Below are 20440 nucleotides of genomic sequence, written 5' to 3' on the forward strand. Positions count from 1 at the left end.
ATGCTAGTCCCCTTCTGCCTCTGTTTTCTCAATGATGAGGAAGGAGTGGGTAATCCTCCAAAGTTCATACCCCTTAGGTGTAGAATTGGCAGACAGAAGAAGCTCAATAGATTTTTAGGGCTGGAGGCATAGCTCAAGTGGTAGAGAACTTGCCTACTGAGCATAGGGCCAAGGTCAAGCCCCAGTGCCCCAAACAAACATGTAATTTTAAGCTAAATCTCAGAGTGTCAGTTACTGAATTTGTAAAAGGGAGGGAGGTAGCAAGATTACCTACTTCCAAGGGATATAGTGAGGCAATGACAAAAAAAAGAAAGGAAGGAAAAGGAAAGGCTAGGTGAAAGGAAAAGGGAAAACACCCCTACAAAACCCTCTTTCAGCTATTATGTTAGAAAAGTACAGGGGAACTGATCAAACTATTCTATGACTACTTATCCTCCTGTGGACTAGTAACTATTAATAATGTAACAAACTAGTACGACATCACATATTAGCTCAGCATCAGACACTAAAGAAGAAACAAAGAAAACGTCAAGGCAGCTCATACAGCTTGAACTTGGATAAGAGAAAGTTAAGAAATCAGAAGGAAGGACAGAGGATTAACTAAATGTAACATTCAAGTCTAACAGTTCAAAGCCACCAAATGCTCAATGTGAAAGAAGTCAATGTAACTGCAGTTGCCTCTTCCTTCAACATTCACGAGCAGACCTAAGGAACCACAAGTACAACCTAAATTCAAAGTAGTATTGTGGCTTGACCTCTTACGAGTTGCAACCCAAAGATGAAAAGTATACTACAGTCACAAAGCATGCTAAAAGCTTTTCTTTAAGTAAATTGTTACAGAGTTCTCCAAGTATAGCCTACATTTTAACTATCCTTGTGGCTTGTTAATTCCTAAAGCCTTGCAACCAAAATGTGAAAAAAAGAAACACTATCATAACAAAATGAATCCATCAAACATGTTAAGAACTTTCCATTAAACAAATTCAAACAGTTATTAGAATAGAAAAATCAATGTCCACTTTAATTAAATGTTTATTTAAGCAATTTTTCAGTAAAGGCCAATTGATCATGATTTCAGCATTGATGAGATGCAGGAAAACATCTAGCCAGTTGATACTAATTCACCCACAGGGTTGTACTTAAATGTCATATTTTATTCACTAAAGTTGGGCTATATTCAGAGGCAATATGTACTTAATAATGGTATGTTTTATATAGAGGTAAAAGCCTTATTAATAACACAAACGAATTTTAAGTAAGGTATTTCACTTACCAAAATGCAGTCCACTTTAGATTGTACAGTTTTGCTAAAAGAAAAAGAAAGTTTGGTTAGTAAGAATAAAAAACTTACTAAACATCTGAAATATTCTCAAACAGATATGATAATTATTCATCTTAATTATGGAAAAAAAATAAGCAAAGCTCCTTATTAAGATTAGGCACTACTATTCCAAAACTGTGTCTTTCAATAAGCAAAGTAAAACAAGATACCTTCCCCCCAAAAATTCACTGTGCCAAATTCAATTCTAAAGCATAATCAAAACATTTTCTGAGTTTATTGTTACAATGAACTGTTGCTACACTATAGATGTTTTGAATATATAATTAAGTTTTTAACAGTGTAAGTGCAGATATATAACTATATTTAGAAATAAGGCACAGCTTTGAAAATAAATTATGATTTTTATTGTGTACCTTCTATCTGAACAATGATTACTTAGCATTTAAGAGCCATAATGATGGAATATAATCTGTAGTTCTAAACACTTGATATAGAACAAATTCTTTTCTTCTCCCCACCCTCACCAAACATAGTCTTTACCTCTTTGTAGTAACAGAAATCCCTAGACATAAAACTAATAATAACAATGAACTGGTGCAGTAATAAATTGGAAGGGTGGAAAATGTATTTAGAAAAAAATACAAATAAAGTCACTACACATCTATTTAACTTAAGTATTGAATAAAGGTGAATTGTTAATACATAACACAAATGAAGCTAGAATAAAGTACATCATTTTATTCTGTCATTTTGTTACAACACCTAATAAAGTACAAATGCAAAATGTTCAGAGACAGTTTATACAGTCTCTAAACGATGTCATAAACCCAGTTATCTTCATAAAAGAGCCAAATAAATGTAAATATATAGCCATACAGGTAAGTTATAAAGTAAAATATCAATATTCAGATCTCTTTTCAGTTACTGCAATCAGCACCAAAATTCTATACCTCTACCCAGATTTCAAGTTTCATATTTTTAAAAAACACCAAAGTATGATGGGATTTAGTTGCAAAGTTCAGAATGAGTAAAAGGAGCAAGAAAAGTAAAAGATACTTCTAGGTAAGCAGGACTAAATTCCCTTCCCACAATCCGACAAAAGATGTTTAGAGGTTTCAAAAATCTCCTTTTGGTATCACTTGCATAGTGTATCATTCATGGCAACTGCTGTGAGCTATTTTTCTTTCTTCTCAACTCCCATGGTATCCCCCGAGATCAGAGAGTGATCCAGAGATTAAGAATTGCTGCTAAAAAGTAATATATATCCAGAATCTGTCTCTTATCACCTTGCTCTAACCTATGTTTGTTTCTTGTCCCCAGTGTGACAGTGATCTTCTAACTGGCTTCTCTGCTCCCATTTTTATCCTACACCAACTACCATGTCCTGTGGGTTATCTGACCAAGTGCCCAGAGTGACTCTGTTGAAGCCACAATTGCCCTCTGCTCCAAAGTCTTTCTCACGGCCCAAAGCCCTGAACCATCCAGGCCTCTGCTGTGCTTCAGGTCTCAGGTCTGACTAGTCAACTCCCCCCTTGTTCAAATCCACCCATGACCTCCATTCCGGAGCTCTTAGGCAGAAGAAAAGCCTTTGCCCTGGTTTTGTCTGTCTACCTCTTCTTCCACACAGTTTACTTCATGACGTTGCTCCAGCTTCTCAGGTACAGACAATTTACCCGACTTCACCATTAAAACACCTGCAATCACTATCGCTCTTACCCTGCTTTGGTTTTCATCATGGTGCTTACCACTAGTCCCAGGACATTTTGATTAAATTATCTTCCTTCACTAGCACTGAAATGCCAGTTTTGAGAGCCAGTTTGCATTTGCTCACTGCTATATTGTTACCTGGCATGCGCAATAAAACCTACTGAATGAATAAATGACAAAAAGCACTTCAGTCCTCATACGAAGAAAACTGGGAAGACTGGGACCACTTAGGAATTTTTTTTTCAGAGAAATTAATATGAAATTGAAAATGTAATAGCTTTTAAACCACAGATCTTAATATATTCTCACTTGCTAGGAACTGAGCTCTCTGGAGATTATCCAAAGAAGATGCTATGCCCACTTAACATAATTTGTTAAATCCCTACAAAACGTGTACAAGGATGCATTGTAAGGGATGCCAGTATAAAGGAAAATGAAGGAATGTCTGAGCTGAACACTAAGTTAAATACTGTATACTAAACACTAACACAATGGAAGGATATATTGTTCTTCTGGCCAGTCTCACATCACTCTTTGCCTTCCCAAAAGCAGCCATCATTAATCTGACATGTGACCTTTACAGCTATTATTTCAGTTCTTGTATTAAATACACAGCGTCTATAAGCAACATATTGTTCTGGGCTGCTTTTAAATGATTATGTAACTTATTACATTGTACATATTCTATAATTGCTTTCTCACTCAACTTTTTTGAGATTCTTCCATGCTGATAAACTTAGATGAAGTTCATTAATTTTAATTGTTGAAAGCACCTCATTGAATATTATCAAGTTTATTCATCTACTGAAAAACGATTATTGTAGTTTCCAGTTATTCTACGAACAATAATCAGTAAATGTCTCCTGATATACACATGCAAGGATTTCTCAATTATTAATCTAGAAGCTGATTTTCCAGGGCTTATGACTGCATCCTTTCAATTTTGTAATAACATTACCAGCTTTCTCTTGCAAGTACTTCTATCCAATGATAACATAGTTCCTACTTTTCTGTTACCTTGGGCCATGCATATACGATATATACACAGCAAAAACTTACCATTCTAATGGATATGGATGGTGATTCTTTTTACAAAAATTGTTATTTTCCCCAATTCCTAACAGTGTTATGTATACTTAAACCTTCTTGCTGAACACAATTTGTTCTCCACAAATTGTTAGTTGGTACCATTTGCCTATTTTTAAGTGGAGTTGACTATTTCTTATTATAGTGGATCTCTACATACCTTGAATATAAATTCCTCATTACATATGTTTAACTTTGTTAATGATACTTTTTGTCTTATTAAAGTGCAAACTTTTAATTTTAGCCAAGTCTATTAACTTTTTCTCTTGTGATATCCTCTCTGCCTCATTTAGGAAACTCTACCTAGCTAAGTTTATAAAGTATGCTACATTTTACTCTTAAACTTCTGAAGTTATCTTGAAGTGATCTTTTGCAACGTGGACCCTTAGTCTAACTGGGACTCGTTTTGGTGAATGGTATGGTGGCAACCCATTTGTTCCCTAGTTTATTATGCAAAGTTTCCATATGTGCTTCAGTCTGTTTCTGGCTTTTTCTGTTTCATAACTGCTTACTTGTCTATCGCTGAACAGTACCATATTCTGAATTGATTAGGTCTAGTTATTTGATTATATGACCCTCTTTATCCATTTTCAAAAGTCTTGATAATTGCTGGATTTGTACTTTTCTGGGTGAATGTACTATACTGATGTCACAGACTGAGCTGAAGGGAGTGCACTGATAATTTGGATATATTTTATCTGTTCTTAAAATGTCATCCAACTTTCTCTATAAAATCATTCAACTTATGAGAGTTACAGAAGCTTGTAGATGGCATTTTGCATGGCAGCTTTTCCCTATGATGTATGCCAGCTGATACCCACTGCTGGTTACCTACTCTGACCTTCATCTTTGTCAATCATCCTGCACTCCCCTGACTCTAAAAGCATGAGGATTCCCTTGTAGATAATCATTTAATTTGTAATTAATGACAATATTTTCTTCCATTATATCTCTCTTCCTCCTTTTCTAATGGCTGGCGACAATGTCCAGTGTAATGACAACAGTAGCAGTGAGAGCAGAAATCCTTGTTTTACTTCCATATTTTTTACAATCAGGACTAATGCTGGAGGTTTTGGGTGAATTTACTTTATCATTTTAAGACATTTAGATTGATGCAACTGGGTTTTGCTTTTCTCTTCTCTGCCAGAACACCTTCAAGAAGGATTTCTTCCTCGCCTGCTTCCTGAGTTTAGGAAGCACAGTTCAAAGGTTATCTCCTCAGAGACCAGAGACCTCCCTGACCCCAACTTGAATGCTGATTTCATTTTTCTACTGTAATTACTGCCAAACCTCTTTATCTGCTTGTCCAACTCCTCCAAAAGAGTGTCAGCTGTATATTATGGGGGTGAGCAGCTGGAATGGTTTGTGTACTGCTCTATTTTTAATAGTACCTGGCAAAGATGTTTATCTTTGTATCTTAAAAGCTTTGGGTATGGTTCATTCCATTTTCCATTCATTACTTTTTGTTGTTATTTGTATTTGTTATGTTAAAATTGAATATAAAACACGTATTTCTCATACTTCTTTGTTTTGAATAAGTACACTCAAGAATTGTCATTTTCCATTCCTGAAAATATTCCCTCTATTAACTGTATACTTCAAATTTGCTGTATAGAATTTTGTTGTTTAAGAATTTTATAATATGTTCAACGTGTGTATATTTGTGTGTCTGTGCACTTTCTACTTTTCTTTTTTAATTTTTACCCAATTTGGTCTTGCTTTGTAGCCCAGGCTAGCCTGGAACTCACAATCCTGATTCAGCCTCCTGCAAGCTGAGACTACAGGCATATGCCATCATGCCAAGCTGCACTTTCTGTTCTTCAAGTAGCTACTACAGATGTTTTTTTTTTTTTTTTAATTTCAGTCAAGGAATATGGCTTCCATGATGAAAATTTCCTTGGGGACCCAAATCACAATTTTTTTTTTAAAAAAGAATTCATGCTATGCTTTAAATCTACCCAGATTCTCTATTTGCTAAAAGGCTTTCTATATAGATATCCATTTAATCAAATGTATTAATTAAGCTATTAAAATATTTTCTTGCCTGCTTTTTCTGTTGAATCTATCAGTTTCTGAGAAAGTATTCAACTATACTGGTCACTTATTATTTCTCTGTGTATCTGTCAGCTTTGCTTTCTTACCTTCAAGACTACACTGCTGGATTTATATAAGTCTATGATTTTTACATTCTGCTGGTAGAGTTCCTTTTATGATGGTCTAGTGTCTTTTATTCGCAGTAATACCACTTCCCCTTGGTTCTATTCTGTCTCATACTGATTTTGTTAGATCACCTTTCTTTCTGTCTTCTCATACCTCCTACTGGTGGGATGTTTCCATCAGTCGCCCTGAAGATACATCATATGACTATGAGCTCATTTATGTGAGGATTCTTTCCCAGGGATGCCCTATATATCTGCTAAGTTGGCATCATTTTTCTCTTGTAATTTGAAATTTGAGAATTGTGAACTTATCTGCAGCAAGGACTATTTTTCAGGAGTTGTATATCCTGGATTGTGGAGGCAGCTTTACATTTGCCTCTGCTGTGTTTCTAAGGGTTTAAATGGTTCTGGACCTATTTATATTGATTTATTAATTTAGAGTCCTTAAACCACAAGGAGCTTACCAAATCAAACTCTGCATTCATGTATACAGCTAGAGCTCTCAATCTCCATATCCTTGGTAAGTAGCAAGTTTACCCTAAGTTTCTTGGGCTTATAGGTTCTTCTTTTTAGTTCCATTTCATAGGTAAAAATCTTTCTTCAGGCTCCAAGCTTTATGTAATTGATTTGTTTCAACTGACTGTGAAGTCACAGAATGTGTGGCATGAGAATTCAGACATTAATTCCCAGCATTTAGAGTCTATATAAGATATGAAAATCACTAGGAATCATTTAAGATTTAGTTTCTGTTTAACCTTACTTAGGTGATAAGTAAGTGCTCCCTATCATTGTTTCTGGCACCTATGAGCTTCTTTCTTGATTGTAAGCATGTATATTTATACTTTTTTGTGCATACTTTTTTGAATTTTAAATCCTGCAGGTGAGGTGAGAATTCTGCCAACAATACTGTCTAGAAGACTTTCACTTTACAAAAAAAAGTAAAGCTACAGGAAATATACATATACAGTATGTACAGCATATATGTGTACACAATACATATTCTTATATCACTAAGAATGGGATATATTTGGAGAATTCCCCAGAACGCCACCACTCTCACCAATAAACTCCTTCCCCTTTCCCATATTCTCTCTAGTGTGCACTTATGAACATATCTAATCTTCAACACTGCTACAATCAAAGCAGGGTATTAAATATTTATCAAAAACATTTTATGTCTCTGACAAAATTCAACATTCTTTCCTGATAAAAGCTCTGATGAAACTAGAAATAGAAAGAATGTACCTCAATATAATAAAGGTTATATACAGACCTATAGCTAATATCATACCTAATGGGAAAAATCTAAAACCATTTCCTCTAAAGTCAGGCAGGAATGAGGCAAACGTGTCCACTCTCTCTACTCTTATTCCCCAGTTTTGGAATTTCTAGCCAGACAAATAAGATAGGAAGAAGAGATAAAAGGAATTCAAATAGGAAAGGAAGAAGTCAAATTATCCCTATTTGCAGATGACATCATCTTATACCTAAAAGACCCAAAAAACTCCACCAAGAAACTCCTAGGTATAATAAACAGCTTCAGCAAAGTATCTGGATATGAAATCAATATACAAAAATCAGTAGCTTTTCTATGTAAAAACAATGAACAATCTGAGAGAATGTAGGGAAAAAACTCCATTTACAATAGCCTCAAAAAATAAATAAAATACCTAGGAATAAACTTAACCAAGGAAGTGTAAGACCTTTACAATGAAAACTATAAGCCATCAAAGAAAGAAATCGAAGACATCAGAAAATGGAAAGATCTCCCATGCTCATGGATTGGTAGAATCAACATAGTAAAAATGGCTATAGAACCAAAAGCAATTTACATGTTCAATGCAACCACCATCAAAATTCCAATGACATTCCTCACAGAGATTGAAAAATCAACCCTAAAGTTCATATGGAAGCACAAAAGACTGTGAATCGCCAATGAAATACTGAATCAAAAAAGAGCAACACAGCAGATACACAATATCTGATTTCAAACTATACTACAGAATTAAAGCAATAAAAACAGCATGGTACTGGCACAAAAACAGACAAGAAGATGAGTGGAACAGAAGAGAAGACTCAGACATAAATCTGCGAAGCTATCTACAGCCATTTGATTTCTGACAAAGGTGCCCAAAACACATGATGGAAAAGACAACCTCTTCAACAAAGTTTGCTAGGAAAACTGGGTTTCTGCATGTAGAAGACTGAAACTAGATCTATGTCTTTAACTCTGTACAAATATATCAGTTCAAAATGGGTCAAAGGCCTTACATTGAAACTACTGCAGAAAAGAGTAGGGAATACACTGGAACATACAGACATAGGCAATAGCTTCTTAAGTGGAACTCCACTGGCTCAGTAATTAAAGAAAGGATCGACAAATGGGACTACACAAAACTAAAAAGTTTCTGCACAACAAAAGAAATGGTCACCAGAATGAAACTGCAGTCCACAGAATGGGAGAAAATCTTGGCCAGTTATACATCTGACAAGGAATTAATAACCAGAATATACAGGGAGTTCAAGAAATTAAACCCCTCCAAAAATCAATGACTCAAGGAAGAAATAGGCAAATGAACTGAACAGAACTTTTCAAAGGAAAAAGTCCAAATGGCAAACACACACACACACACACACACATACACACACACAAAGAAATATTCAACATCCCTGGTCATAAAGGAAATGCAAGTCAAAACCAGGTTACGAAAAAAAAAAAAAAACCAGGTTACGATTCTACCTCACTCTTAGAATGGTTATCATCAAAAACACAAAAAACAACAAATGCTGGCAAGGATGTAGGGAAAAAGGAACTCAAACCCTGTTGGTGAGAGTGTAAATTAGTACAACCACTATGGAGAGCAGAATGAAGGTTCCTCAAAAAATTAAAAACAGGCTATCATTTGATTGGCTATACCACTCCTAGGCATATATCTGAGAGAACATAAGGCAGGATACAATAAAGACATTTGTACACCTATGCTTACTGTAGCATTATTCACAATAGCCAAGCTATGGAAATAGACCAGCTCCTTACAACTGCTGAATGGATTAAGAAAATACACACATATACATATATGTGTGTGCGTGTATGTGTGTATGTATGTGTACACACACACACAAATTGGGATATTATTCAGCCATAAAGAAGAATGAAATTTTTGTCATTCACAGCAGTAAACGAATGGAACTGGAGAAAAGTGAAGTAAGTCAGATTTAGAAAGACAAAAGTCACATATTTTCTCTATGTGGAAGACAGATCCAGTACAAATACAAGCATTATCATATATACTTTTATATATGCAGAACATGCTTCCAAAAGTGGGACTGTTAGAGGAGACTAAAGAAGGAGGAAAAGAAGAAGAAAATGATAGGGAGTGAAAAATACTGAAATACATCACATTTGTGAGAAACAAAATACATAGAAACACACTGAAACTGTTGAACAATACAGTTCAACAGTGGGGAAAAAGGGTAAGGAAAAATAATAGAGGGGCTTAGACTGAATAAAGTACAATATATTTTCAGGTAAAATGCCAAGGCAAAACCCCACTGAACAAAGAACAGACACTTAAACATTAAAGGACAGGAACGTAAAACAGGTGTAAAACAGGTGATGCTAAGGGGAAGGTAAAGGAGGGCGAATATGGTTTACTTTCTGCACATGCATGAATATGGAACACTGAAACCTGTCAGTCATTTCAAGAAGGGGAGTGGGAGAAGGGGGAGATTAATGGATGGAATGAACCAAACTGGAGTACAATATATGTATATGGAAATGTCTCAATGAAATCCCATTTATAACTATTATATGCTAATAAAAACATTTAAGAAAATAAAATTTAAAAAGCATTTTACATGGATAGTCTTTTAATATAATGTATTATAATATTCCATTTAGTGGATATTTTGTAATTCCCTAAAATATTTCTCTAAATATTGGATGTTGTGATTTTTCCAGTTAAAACAATGTTTCAGTTTTCTGCTTCAGATAATGACAAAGTAACTTAGAGTAGCTATTCCACACTTAACAATTATACATTTTTGGCAAAAATAGTGTAAAAATATTAAAGCAAAAGCAGTGTAAAAAATTAAGGCAAAAGAAAGTGATGAGAAGCAGGCAGGAACTGTAAGGGAAGTGATCCTTAAAGGAAGGGAACTGCACTGGTGGAATTTTTACAAGGCTTTTCCCCAGGGTACTTGATGGCCCATGTGGCAGTGGTGACTCTGAACTTAGGCAAAAATCTGTTTTGTGGCTCAAGGAGAGCAAAATTTGGGATTGGAAAAGCAGCTGGAAAGTGAAGGATGGAATCCCAGAAAGGGAGATGCTGCAGTCACTGCATGAGCTATGTCCAATATTTGAATGAATCTTGTTTGGGGTTCCCAGCAACAAGGAACAGATGAGATTTCTGCTACTGCCCATCACAGAATAAAGTTAGAGTTTTAATTCAGCCACATTAAAAAATTCAACTCATCAGAGAAAAGTAACAGAACCCAAAGCTGACTACATATCACCCATTACAGAAGGAAAATTTTTTAGAGTGAAAGAAGGGTGGTGGGGGGGGAATCTAGAATCAAGAGAAAAAGCAGCTCACAGAAACCAAATCCTGAATGGTCTGTGTGTCAGAATCAGCAGACAACATCTTCAAAGTAACAATCCTAAGTATGTTCCAAGTATTTAAAGGAAACTGTGGTCACAGTAAATGTACACATGGAGAAGTCTCAACTGGGAAATGGAAACCATAAAAAAGAGCCAAATGGGAATTCTAGAAATTAAAAAGTACAGTATTGAAAGTGAAAAACTCATTGGATGACTTAACAGGAGGTCAGATAGCAGAAAAGGCCCACTTAACTGAAAAATCAATAGATCTCACTGAATGAATCTAAAGGAGAAATTAAAGACTTTTTGAAATAATAAAAATGACTCCAGAAAAGTACAGTATAACATCAAGTGGTCTAACTATGTGCAATAGAGGAGATGGGACAAAAAATATTTAATAGATGCCAGATTCCCCAATTTTATAAAAACACAAACTTACAGATCCAATTCTAAATTCTAAATATGAAAATTACAAGGAAAACCACATACAGGCACGTCAGTCAGAAGGGTTAAGCAAAAAAGCACATCACAACGACAACAAGGGAAAGAAAGTCACACAGTGAAAGTGTGATGCCAGTGGTGCCCGACGTCTCCACAGCGATGCATTTAAGGGACCTGAACATATGCCGATGGGATAGCCAGACACACAGCAAACAAATGAACGTATCTCATACTACAGACAAACCTGAGCTGGATCACAGACTTAACAATAAATGCCGACACTATGATGTATCTTGAAGAAAGCACAGAAAATACCATGACTTAAGAGCCAACAAAGATTTTTGGAGATACAGAAGCAATAATCATTTTTTAAAAGTAGACTACCAAAATGAAAATCAACTTCTATTTATTGAAAAATATCAATTAAGAAAATAAACAAACCATAGTTTAAATATCTGCAAAACGTACCTGACAAAAGATTTATGCCCAGAATACACAATGAACTACAACACAATTGTAAGGACACGTGACCAGCTAATAAGTGGGCAAACAACTAAAGCAAAAGTTTCACAAAGGACATACAAATGTCCACTAGACACATAAGATGGTCAGCATCTTTAGTCACCAAAAAAGGCAAACACAAATACCATGGTGTACTCTGCACATCACAGGATGCCCAAAATCTAAACAAGCCCACAGGGCTGGGAACAATCATGACCCATACCTTTCTGTTAGGAATGTGAAAGGCAAAACCACTTCAGAAAGGTTAGCACTTAAATACAAGCCTACTCTACATATGTATGCAAGAGAAATGAATCTGTATGTCCAAACAATAGATGTATATACAAGAAGAAAGTTCACAGAATTTATTCATAAAAGCCCCCAAATGGAGATGATCCAAATGGGATCAATATAACAATAGCTAAACAGTTTGTGGCACAATCATTCAACAAAATCTACTTGACAATCAAAAGGGTTTTTAAAACTCTGGTGCACTGAAGATCATGGATGAATCCAGAGAATTGGATTACTAACCCAAATAAGCAACTCAGAAAAACGGATCCTATAAGATTTCATTATATGAATTGCTAGAGTAGACAAAATTAATTGATGATAAACAATTATTAGGAAAAAGTAGCTGCCTTGTGAGAGGGCTGGGAAATGGGCTGACTGCAAAGGAGCCTGGATGGACACTGTGATGCCCGCCCTGCTTCCCTTCTCAGGAAAGAACTTTGTCCCCAGCTGCTGGGAGTCTTCCAGCAGAAAGCCCTTAGTGTCTGCCATCAATGCTATCAGTGATTGCCTAGGATAAAGAAACTTCAGTCTTCGAGGTCACAGCTCTTTCCAGAGATACCCCACTTAGTGCCCCAACTTGGAACAACTCTGACGGGTTACTCCAGTGTCAGAACCCTTCAGCACAGCAGCTCAACTTCCTCTGTCCACGTGGCTTCCTTCCAGTTCATCCCTCTCCATAGATGTGAATCTCAGGGGCTCTTCCTAGTAGTTATTAAGACATGATTCCTGGACTAACAGTATCATCGTACCTGGGAAACAGAAATTCACTAGGAAAGTATTTAGTATGAAAGACAGAGACAGTCCTTTTAAAAAGGAGGTGAAGCTCATACTTAGAAGAAAAAAACCACGCATGAAGGAAAAAACTTAAGCTTCTTAAAGGTAAAAGGAGTCACTGCATTCAAGAAAGAAAACTGGATCACACACACAAAACGTTAAAAAAAAAACATTGAGAGAACTAAAAAGAGAGGCCTTGGAAAATTAAGGTCACAGGGCTAGACATTTTCTGCTAGCCATTCTAAATTCACTGTCTACCCTCTGTACTAACCCAAAATGGTCTGGGCACTGATGATTTGGGTTTCAGATTTTCAGACTAGGGATCCTCACCTTGCATATCTGCATTGGAAAACAGATTAGCACTTCCTCAAGAAGGTAAGCATGAAAATTATCTATAAATATAAATTTTGCATCAATAAAAAAATCATTAGGATTATAAAACCAAGAAAAACCTTATTTGTATACCCTTGTACCTAATCAACAAACTGAATCAAATGTACAAATGCTGTTTGTTTTTGGAACCAAAGTTGCTTTTTAAAATAGCCACAGTTCATGGTTCTCATTTGCTCTTATGACCCTTCAAGGGAGCCACAATCATATGCCACAAGATATTGTCTCAATCATGGACCATATATATATAATAGTGGTCCTATAAGATTATCTCATCTCAAGACATCATAGCTGCCTTAATTTGTGTAGTACACTGAATGATCTTGATGCAATGAAACTGCCCAAGACACTTCTTAACATGTGTACTACACTGTATTTTGAAAGGAAATTAACCTGTAGTATTTCTTAATGGGGCAGTGATGTTCTGGATGGTACCTTTCTTTTCAGGTTTGTCCCAAACATCACTAGATGTTTGGTACCACTAGTTGGTGCACATCAAATGCCAGAAGTCCTTCCCAGACACTGATACTACCCTGCCCCACGTATTTCCATGTGTTCCTAGTTGAGAGCCATGACTGTAGACTGAAAAGAACAAAATAGCTTTACAAGCTACGCGTTGAGTCACAGATAAGAAGTTCCCCAATGTACAACACAATGGTCTACAAATGAGTCATTTCAAAAGTTCATACTTCTTTAGGTAAGGAAAGTGAATTTTTTTGCTTTTGATACAGGATGTCTTAAAAGTTTGTTAATTTTATCATAAAATCAATTTTGCTATTCCAAATATAAACAATTAAAAAACTTTATTACCAAGTAACTTGTGATGTGATTACTGATTATATTAATAAAACTGAACTTTCAACTTCTTTTGACAGTGTTCCAATCACTGATTTAATATTTCCTTTGCTCTAATTATTTTTAAATTATTACTGGGTTTCAAAGATACAGGAAAGTTATGTGTCTGCCACCCAGCTTGAATAAATCTAAACATTTTGCCATTGTTTTCACTAAGAGATGAAACCTATTGAAGTCTGCATGGGGTCTTTTCCAATCCCATTCCACCATCCAGAAGTCATCATTCCAGTAAATGTTAAGAAAAACCAAGAGATAAAAGAAGATGTATGTAGAAATTTCAGCACCGACTATCCTTGCTGATACAAATAAATCTTCTTTTAGTGTATTAATCATAGACTTATTAACAGATAAAATAATATGGTGCCTGGATTCCTCTCAAAATAATCAATGGGGAGTTATGAGTGAGGTTATTAACTATAAACTAATTGCCAAGTTGAGTAATACAGACATCAGGTTCACTGTATTTTCTCTCCTTTTGTATATAGTTGAAAACTTTCATAATGAAGTTTAAAAGGGGAGAAATACTTAATACATTTTTTTAAAAGGAAAAGTGTATCAATCATGAAAGCCCTACAGCTAAGAAACAAATTTGAGACCTAAAAACCTTCTGATGTTGATTTAAACCATGAAACAAACTTTGTAAGACAATACAGAAAACTAGGAGTTGCATTCAGTCACTATAATGAAACCCTTGCTGCTCGATGTTTACTAAACAGCTGTGGAGTGATACTGAAAGAGTATTTGAAAGTTTAGACTACAATGACTTATTCTTACCTTCTAATGAAATGTTTTCCATTTCTGCTGTCCTTCCACATATAGGCATCTTTCATTATATAACTACTGCTTGCTCCAAATGCTACATCTTGCCATTAAAATATCTGTTCAAAGTAGCTAGTTTGCTCTAAGGGGATTATAAAAACCTGTATTCTGAGGCAGAATACTGAGCAAGTTTTGCAGCTCTCTTAGTCTCAATCTAAGCATCTCCCAGTTTCTTTCAATGTAAACAGATTTCCAATTGGTAATGAAAATTCAGAGTCAACAGGTTTCAAATACAAACAGAAAAGCATTTACTCACATATATGTATATATACACACACGTAACAGTTTTAAAGTTAAAAAGAAATCTTCAGATACACTTATCTAATAAGAGACATCATGGGATATATATAGCAATGAAAACAAACAAAACCAAAACAAATGAACAAAAAAACACCCATGGCCTTCAAAAGGAAGAATTCCAATTCTGCAACTACTAGCTATGCGCTGTTTACATGGATGAACCATTCTTTCCTGGGGCGTGCTATAGCTTCCCCAGGGTGCTTTGTAAAGATTGCAAAAGTTCCGCTGCATTAGCAAGTATGCAAGAGGCTCTTATTAAATTCAATGTGAAACTAAGTCTAGCCTAAACCTTTCATTTAGAGATAAGGAAAGAGAGGATCAAAAAAGTTAAATGACTTGTACAATGTCACACATTGATTTTTACTTGGCCCATTAATGATCAAAAATGCTACAATTATATCTGATAGCCATGCCTCTGTTATACAATGGGATTATAATCAAGAACATTTTGTGTCCCAGTCTTACAAGTTTGGAATGTCCTTCTCCATAAGCCCCTTATATACAGCCCTTGAGTGATGTAGTTGAAGGGTCTGGCAAGGCCCCAAGACACACACTCTGCTGAGCTTCCATGCCCTCTAGTGCTGACCTACAGAGGTAGCTAAAGGCTCCAAACACAGGCAAGCTTATTTCATCTAAAAAGCAGGAAGCAATATCCATAAAAACAATGAAAGAGAACATGAAGCTACTTTCTCTGAAAGATGAAATTGAGGTTTCACTTTCTTTTCAAATTTCAAAAAAGTTTTTTATACTTTTGCCAGTGCTTACATTTTATAATAAACATTAAGTAACACTGAAAACAAAGTAAAACATAAGGTGGGGCAGTATCTTTGGATAACCCAGTGGGAAAATAGCTTTCTCCCCAACTGCACAATTTCAGAACAGTTACGTGCAGCTCAGTATCTTCTTATGTTACATGATGAGAAAGCTGGGTCAGAAATAAGGTAGACCCTCAAACAGAAAAACAAAAACAAAAACAAAACCCAAGATAATAAAGGTAAGTGACTTCATTCTCTAGCTATATTACAGGTGTCACCAATGGTTGATGTGCTATTTATGTACAAGTTTTTTTTTTTAAAGTAGTTTATTAGATGTTTAGTGGAGATGGTACAAGAAGGAAACCAAAATGTGAATGCTACAGAGGACCGAAGTTAAAATGAGTTCTCTAAGATGGCACCATTAGGCAATGATGGCTGATGGGAACATTAGAGAATATGCCAATGCACAGAAAGTTAATAAAAGAGCTCTTCTTAAAATTGTACTTGAAATGGCCATTCGGGATACTTAAGAGACATTATTTATTACTCCTTTCTAGAATTAGGACAGCAAGGGGCTTGGTATCTGAATGATATGGTCGAAAAATGAAGTCACCAGTTTCAATGCCCAACTGTCCTCCACTCAAAACCAGGAACCACAGTACTTTTCTCACAAGGCACGCAAAGCAAGGCAAGGCAAGGCAAGGCAAGGCAAGGCAAGAAGAGGAGGGAGGAGGGAGGGAAGAAGGAGGAGAAGGAGGAGGAGGAGGAGGAGGAGGAGGAGGAGGAAGTTTAGTTAGCACTAAAATTCTATCCCACAAAGGATAGACAACCAAAGGTGGAACACCTGACCTAAAAATGATACCAAGACTGGTATATTTTTTAAGGCAGAATAGAATAGTGCCTCAATGATCTGGGGTGCAGCTCAGTGACAGGTGCACCCCAGCACTTGCCTAGTCTGTGTGAGGCCCTGGGTACAATCACCAGTACCATGAAAAAGTAAAATGGTTACTAATTTATTAAGAATATAATTGGGGGTGAATATGATCATGCATATTTCATATGCATGTATGAAAATAGAATAATGAAACCCATTAAAATTGTTTTTAAGGGGGGGGTAAGAGGGGATAAGTAAGAGTAATAGAGGGGGTAAATTTGATCAAAGTACATTATATACAAATATGGAAATATCACAATAAACTCTTTTATACAATTTATATACATTAATAAAAAAAAGTTACGTAGAGATTTCTCATCCTTCTCCCTGTGCCCAAAGCATCAAAAAATAAAGTTACCATATAACCCAAAAGTTCTACTTGAAAATATATACCCAGAATAACTGAAGCAAGGACTCAAACAGGTATCTGTACACCTGTGTTCACAGAAGCTCTGTTCATAACAGAACATGGTAGAGGCAACCCAAGTGTTTATGAATGGGGCTCAGGGCCTAGCAACCCAAGGCCCTGAGTTCAAGTCCCAGTATGACCAAGAAAAAAAGAGAAAGAAAAAAAAAAAAAAAAGGCGGCTGTGGTCCAGGATGGCCTGGACTAAAAACCTGAGCTCCTAATTCCAAACGCATACCAATGGATGAACGGACAAAAATATGGCAGAGACATAAGCAGAGTATTATTTGGGCAAGAAATTCTGATATATGCTACAACACAGATGAACCCTAAGGATGTGCTGAGTAATAAACGAGTCACAAAAGGACAAATACTGTATGATTCCACTTATAAGGTACTTAGAGTAGTCAAACTCAGAGAGGAAGAATGCAGAACTGTGGGTGTGAGCACCGGAAGAGGGTGGACTGGGTGCCATTGCTTCCCGGGTAGTTTCAGTTGCGTGCACGGATGGTGCTGATGGCTGCACGGCTGGGGAATGTCACTGAACTACACTCTGAAGAATGGTTCAAATGGCAAAGGCTGTGCCACATGTATTCCATCACAGATAAAACAGAATTTAAAAATTAACCTCACACTGTATCTCACAAGTTATACAAAAATTAACCCAAAATGGATCATAGATTTAATTTAAAGTAAAACTGTAAAACCTTTAGGGGGAACAACAGAAAATCTTTCAGATCTAGGGCAAGGCAGTATTTAAGTTTGACATCAAAGGTATTATTCATTTAAAAAAAAAAACCTGTACCTGATAAATTTGGAAGAGGATTTTCTAAAAAAAGGCTTCAGGTTTTTCATTTAGCATGTAAGAAGCCAGAAGTCACCACTAAGTCCTACAGAAAAGCTGAGCAAACTGAAAGCAGCAACTCTTCTTAGATACATCAGAGTGGAGCTGTCACAGGGCAAATCACAGTACCTCAAACTGGAAAGAACGATAGGCAAGTGTAGACAACTGCAGCTTGCCAGAGCAAAACCCACCAGCACAAACCTCTGTGGCAACTAGGACCCAAGGAGGGAAACCTGAACTATGATAGGACTTGCAGGAGCCTCAGGAGGACAAGTCTGGGAGATTAAAAACTCCAGGGGGACCCAGTAACTGGAGGCCCTCCAGGTGTTCCCAGTGAATACCAAAAATCTTCAGGTAGAAGGAAAGGAACATTTATGTCAAAGCCTTCTGTTCTTCTGAACAAGTTCTATACTCAAGAGAAGCTAGTTAACTACAGCTTAATCAGTGCCTCCCTGAGCTGAGAAAAGGGGGGATTTCAAGTTCAGCTCTCCTCAGCCAACCTGTCTCAATGAGAGGGGGTGGAGGGAATGCGGTGAGAGACAGTCCAGAGGTATAAGCTTACTATTACCACGTTGGTACAGGCCTACTTGGAACAGCTCCTTTTACCCAGAACATAGTAAAAGGCAAATTCTGGTAATAATAGCAGAGTAAACATTAGAACCAAGCTGTTGTGTGGCAAGGACTTCAGAATTATCAGGTCAGGAATTTAAAATGACAACAATTACAGCGCTACAGTAGATGCCCCGAGAGGACAGATGGGCAGTGTAAGCAAAAGGGATGAATATTATAAGAGTGAAAAGAAAAGCTGGAGACCAAAAACCCCACAACAGGAGTGAAGTATATCCACTTTGCTGGTTGTCAGAACACAGCTGAGGAGAGATTCTGAGCTTGAAGAGGCATCAGTAGGAACTACCAAAGCTGAAGTGCAAAGGGAAGAAAGACTGACAGAAAGCAGGATTAAGAACTGAGGGACAACTACGAAAGGTGTAACGTATGTATAATGGAAATTGCAGAGGACAGGAAAGAAAGCAGCTGGAGGAATCTCTTAAATGAGGGCAACAAATTTTCCCCCAATTAATGTCATAACCCAGACCACATATCCAGGAAGCTCAGAGAATACCCACCAGGACAAACAACAAAAAAAACCCCAAAAATCAAAAAGCTCCAAACCACTACATCTAATCGTGTAATTCTCAAACTTCAGAAATTAAAGAAAAAGTCCTAAAAGAAGCTGTGGGTGGTGGTGGTGGTAGAGTATACCTTTACTTATATAGGAGCAAAGATGAGAATTAAATGAGTATTCTCCAGAACCAGAGAGAAGAAGAACAGAAAGGAGTGAGAGGAAAAAAGCCTCCAGCCTCAAATACTAAAACTGCAAAAATATTCTTCAAAAACTCAAAGAGGAATACCTTCTTAGGCGAACAAAAATTGAGGAATTTGTAGGCAGTAGTCCAGCCTTGTGAGAGATGTTAAAAGAAATTCTTTACAGAGAAGAAAAATGATGAAGGATGGAACTCAGGTTTATATAAAGAAAGGGGAAGCATTAGGGAAGTGAAAAGTGAAATAAAATTTCCCATTTTTAACTAATTCAACAGGTAAGTTTGTTCAAAACAATAACAAAAACAATGTATTAAAAATTACATATGCTTTTATGCATATATATCTTGTGCATGTTTCTGTATAAGCTAAATGAGTAACAATACTGATAAAAAGGACTAGAGGTAAGAATTAGGATTACTATGCTACTATAAGTCATTCACGCTATCTGTGAAGCCTTACAGTAGACCCTTGGTATCCATGGCTCTGTGAGTCCAAGGAGACCACCCAAGGAAAACCCATCCATACTTGGGATACAGAGTTTAGGACTCTAAAACTACACAAATTTACCTATCCCATAAAAGGTCTGAGCATTCAAAACTTGAAACTGCATGGAGCAGGCTACATCGCTGTCACAAAAATCATGTTTGTGTCTTCATTACTGTGGATGCTTCATTCATTTTTCCCATAATGCCACACAACTTCCCTAAAGACAGGCCACCTTTCAACAAATCTCAGAGTTTATTTATTAATTTATTTTTACTGTGCTTGGTCAAAAACTGAGTATAATAAATCTGCAGATAAGGTGGGCTTTACTGTATAGTGGTATTTCAAAGTGGGCTTGAATTAGTTGTATATGTATACTGCATATTCTAGAGCAAATAAGAAAAAAATCTTAAAAGGAGTATAACTAATTAGCTAATAAAGGAGATAAAATGGAATGATATTAAATATTCAATTAAAACCCCCTAAAGAC

General features: G+C 36.3%; 1 protein-coding gene across 2 annotated transcripts in view; it reads right to left on the minus strand.

Annotated features, from left to right (window-relative positions):
- Rfx7 (regulatory factor X7) overlaps nt 1–20440 on the minus strand; it is a 98076-nt gene that overhangs the window by 49100 nt on the left and 28536 nt on the right. For both annotated transcript variants that reach the window (XM_074066009.1, XM_074066008.1), the window contains exon 2: nt 1274–1307. In XM_074066009.1, the coding sequence (XP_073922110.1) occupies nt 1274–1307 (34 nt within the window). The remainder of the gene's footprint in view (nt 1–1273; nt 1308–20440) is intronic.

Source organism: Castor canadensis, chromosome 2, assembly GCF_047511655.1.
Source record: "Castor canadensis chromosome 2, mCasCan1.hap1v2, whole genome shotgun sequence".
In the NCBI taxonomy this organism is placed as follows: Eukaryota; Metazoa; Chordata; class Mammalia; order Rodentia; family Castoridae; genus Castor; species Castor canadensis.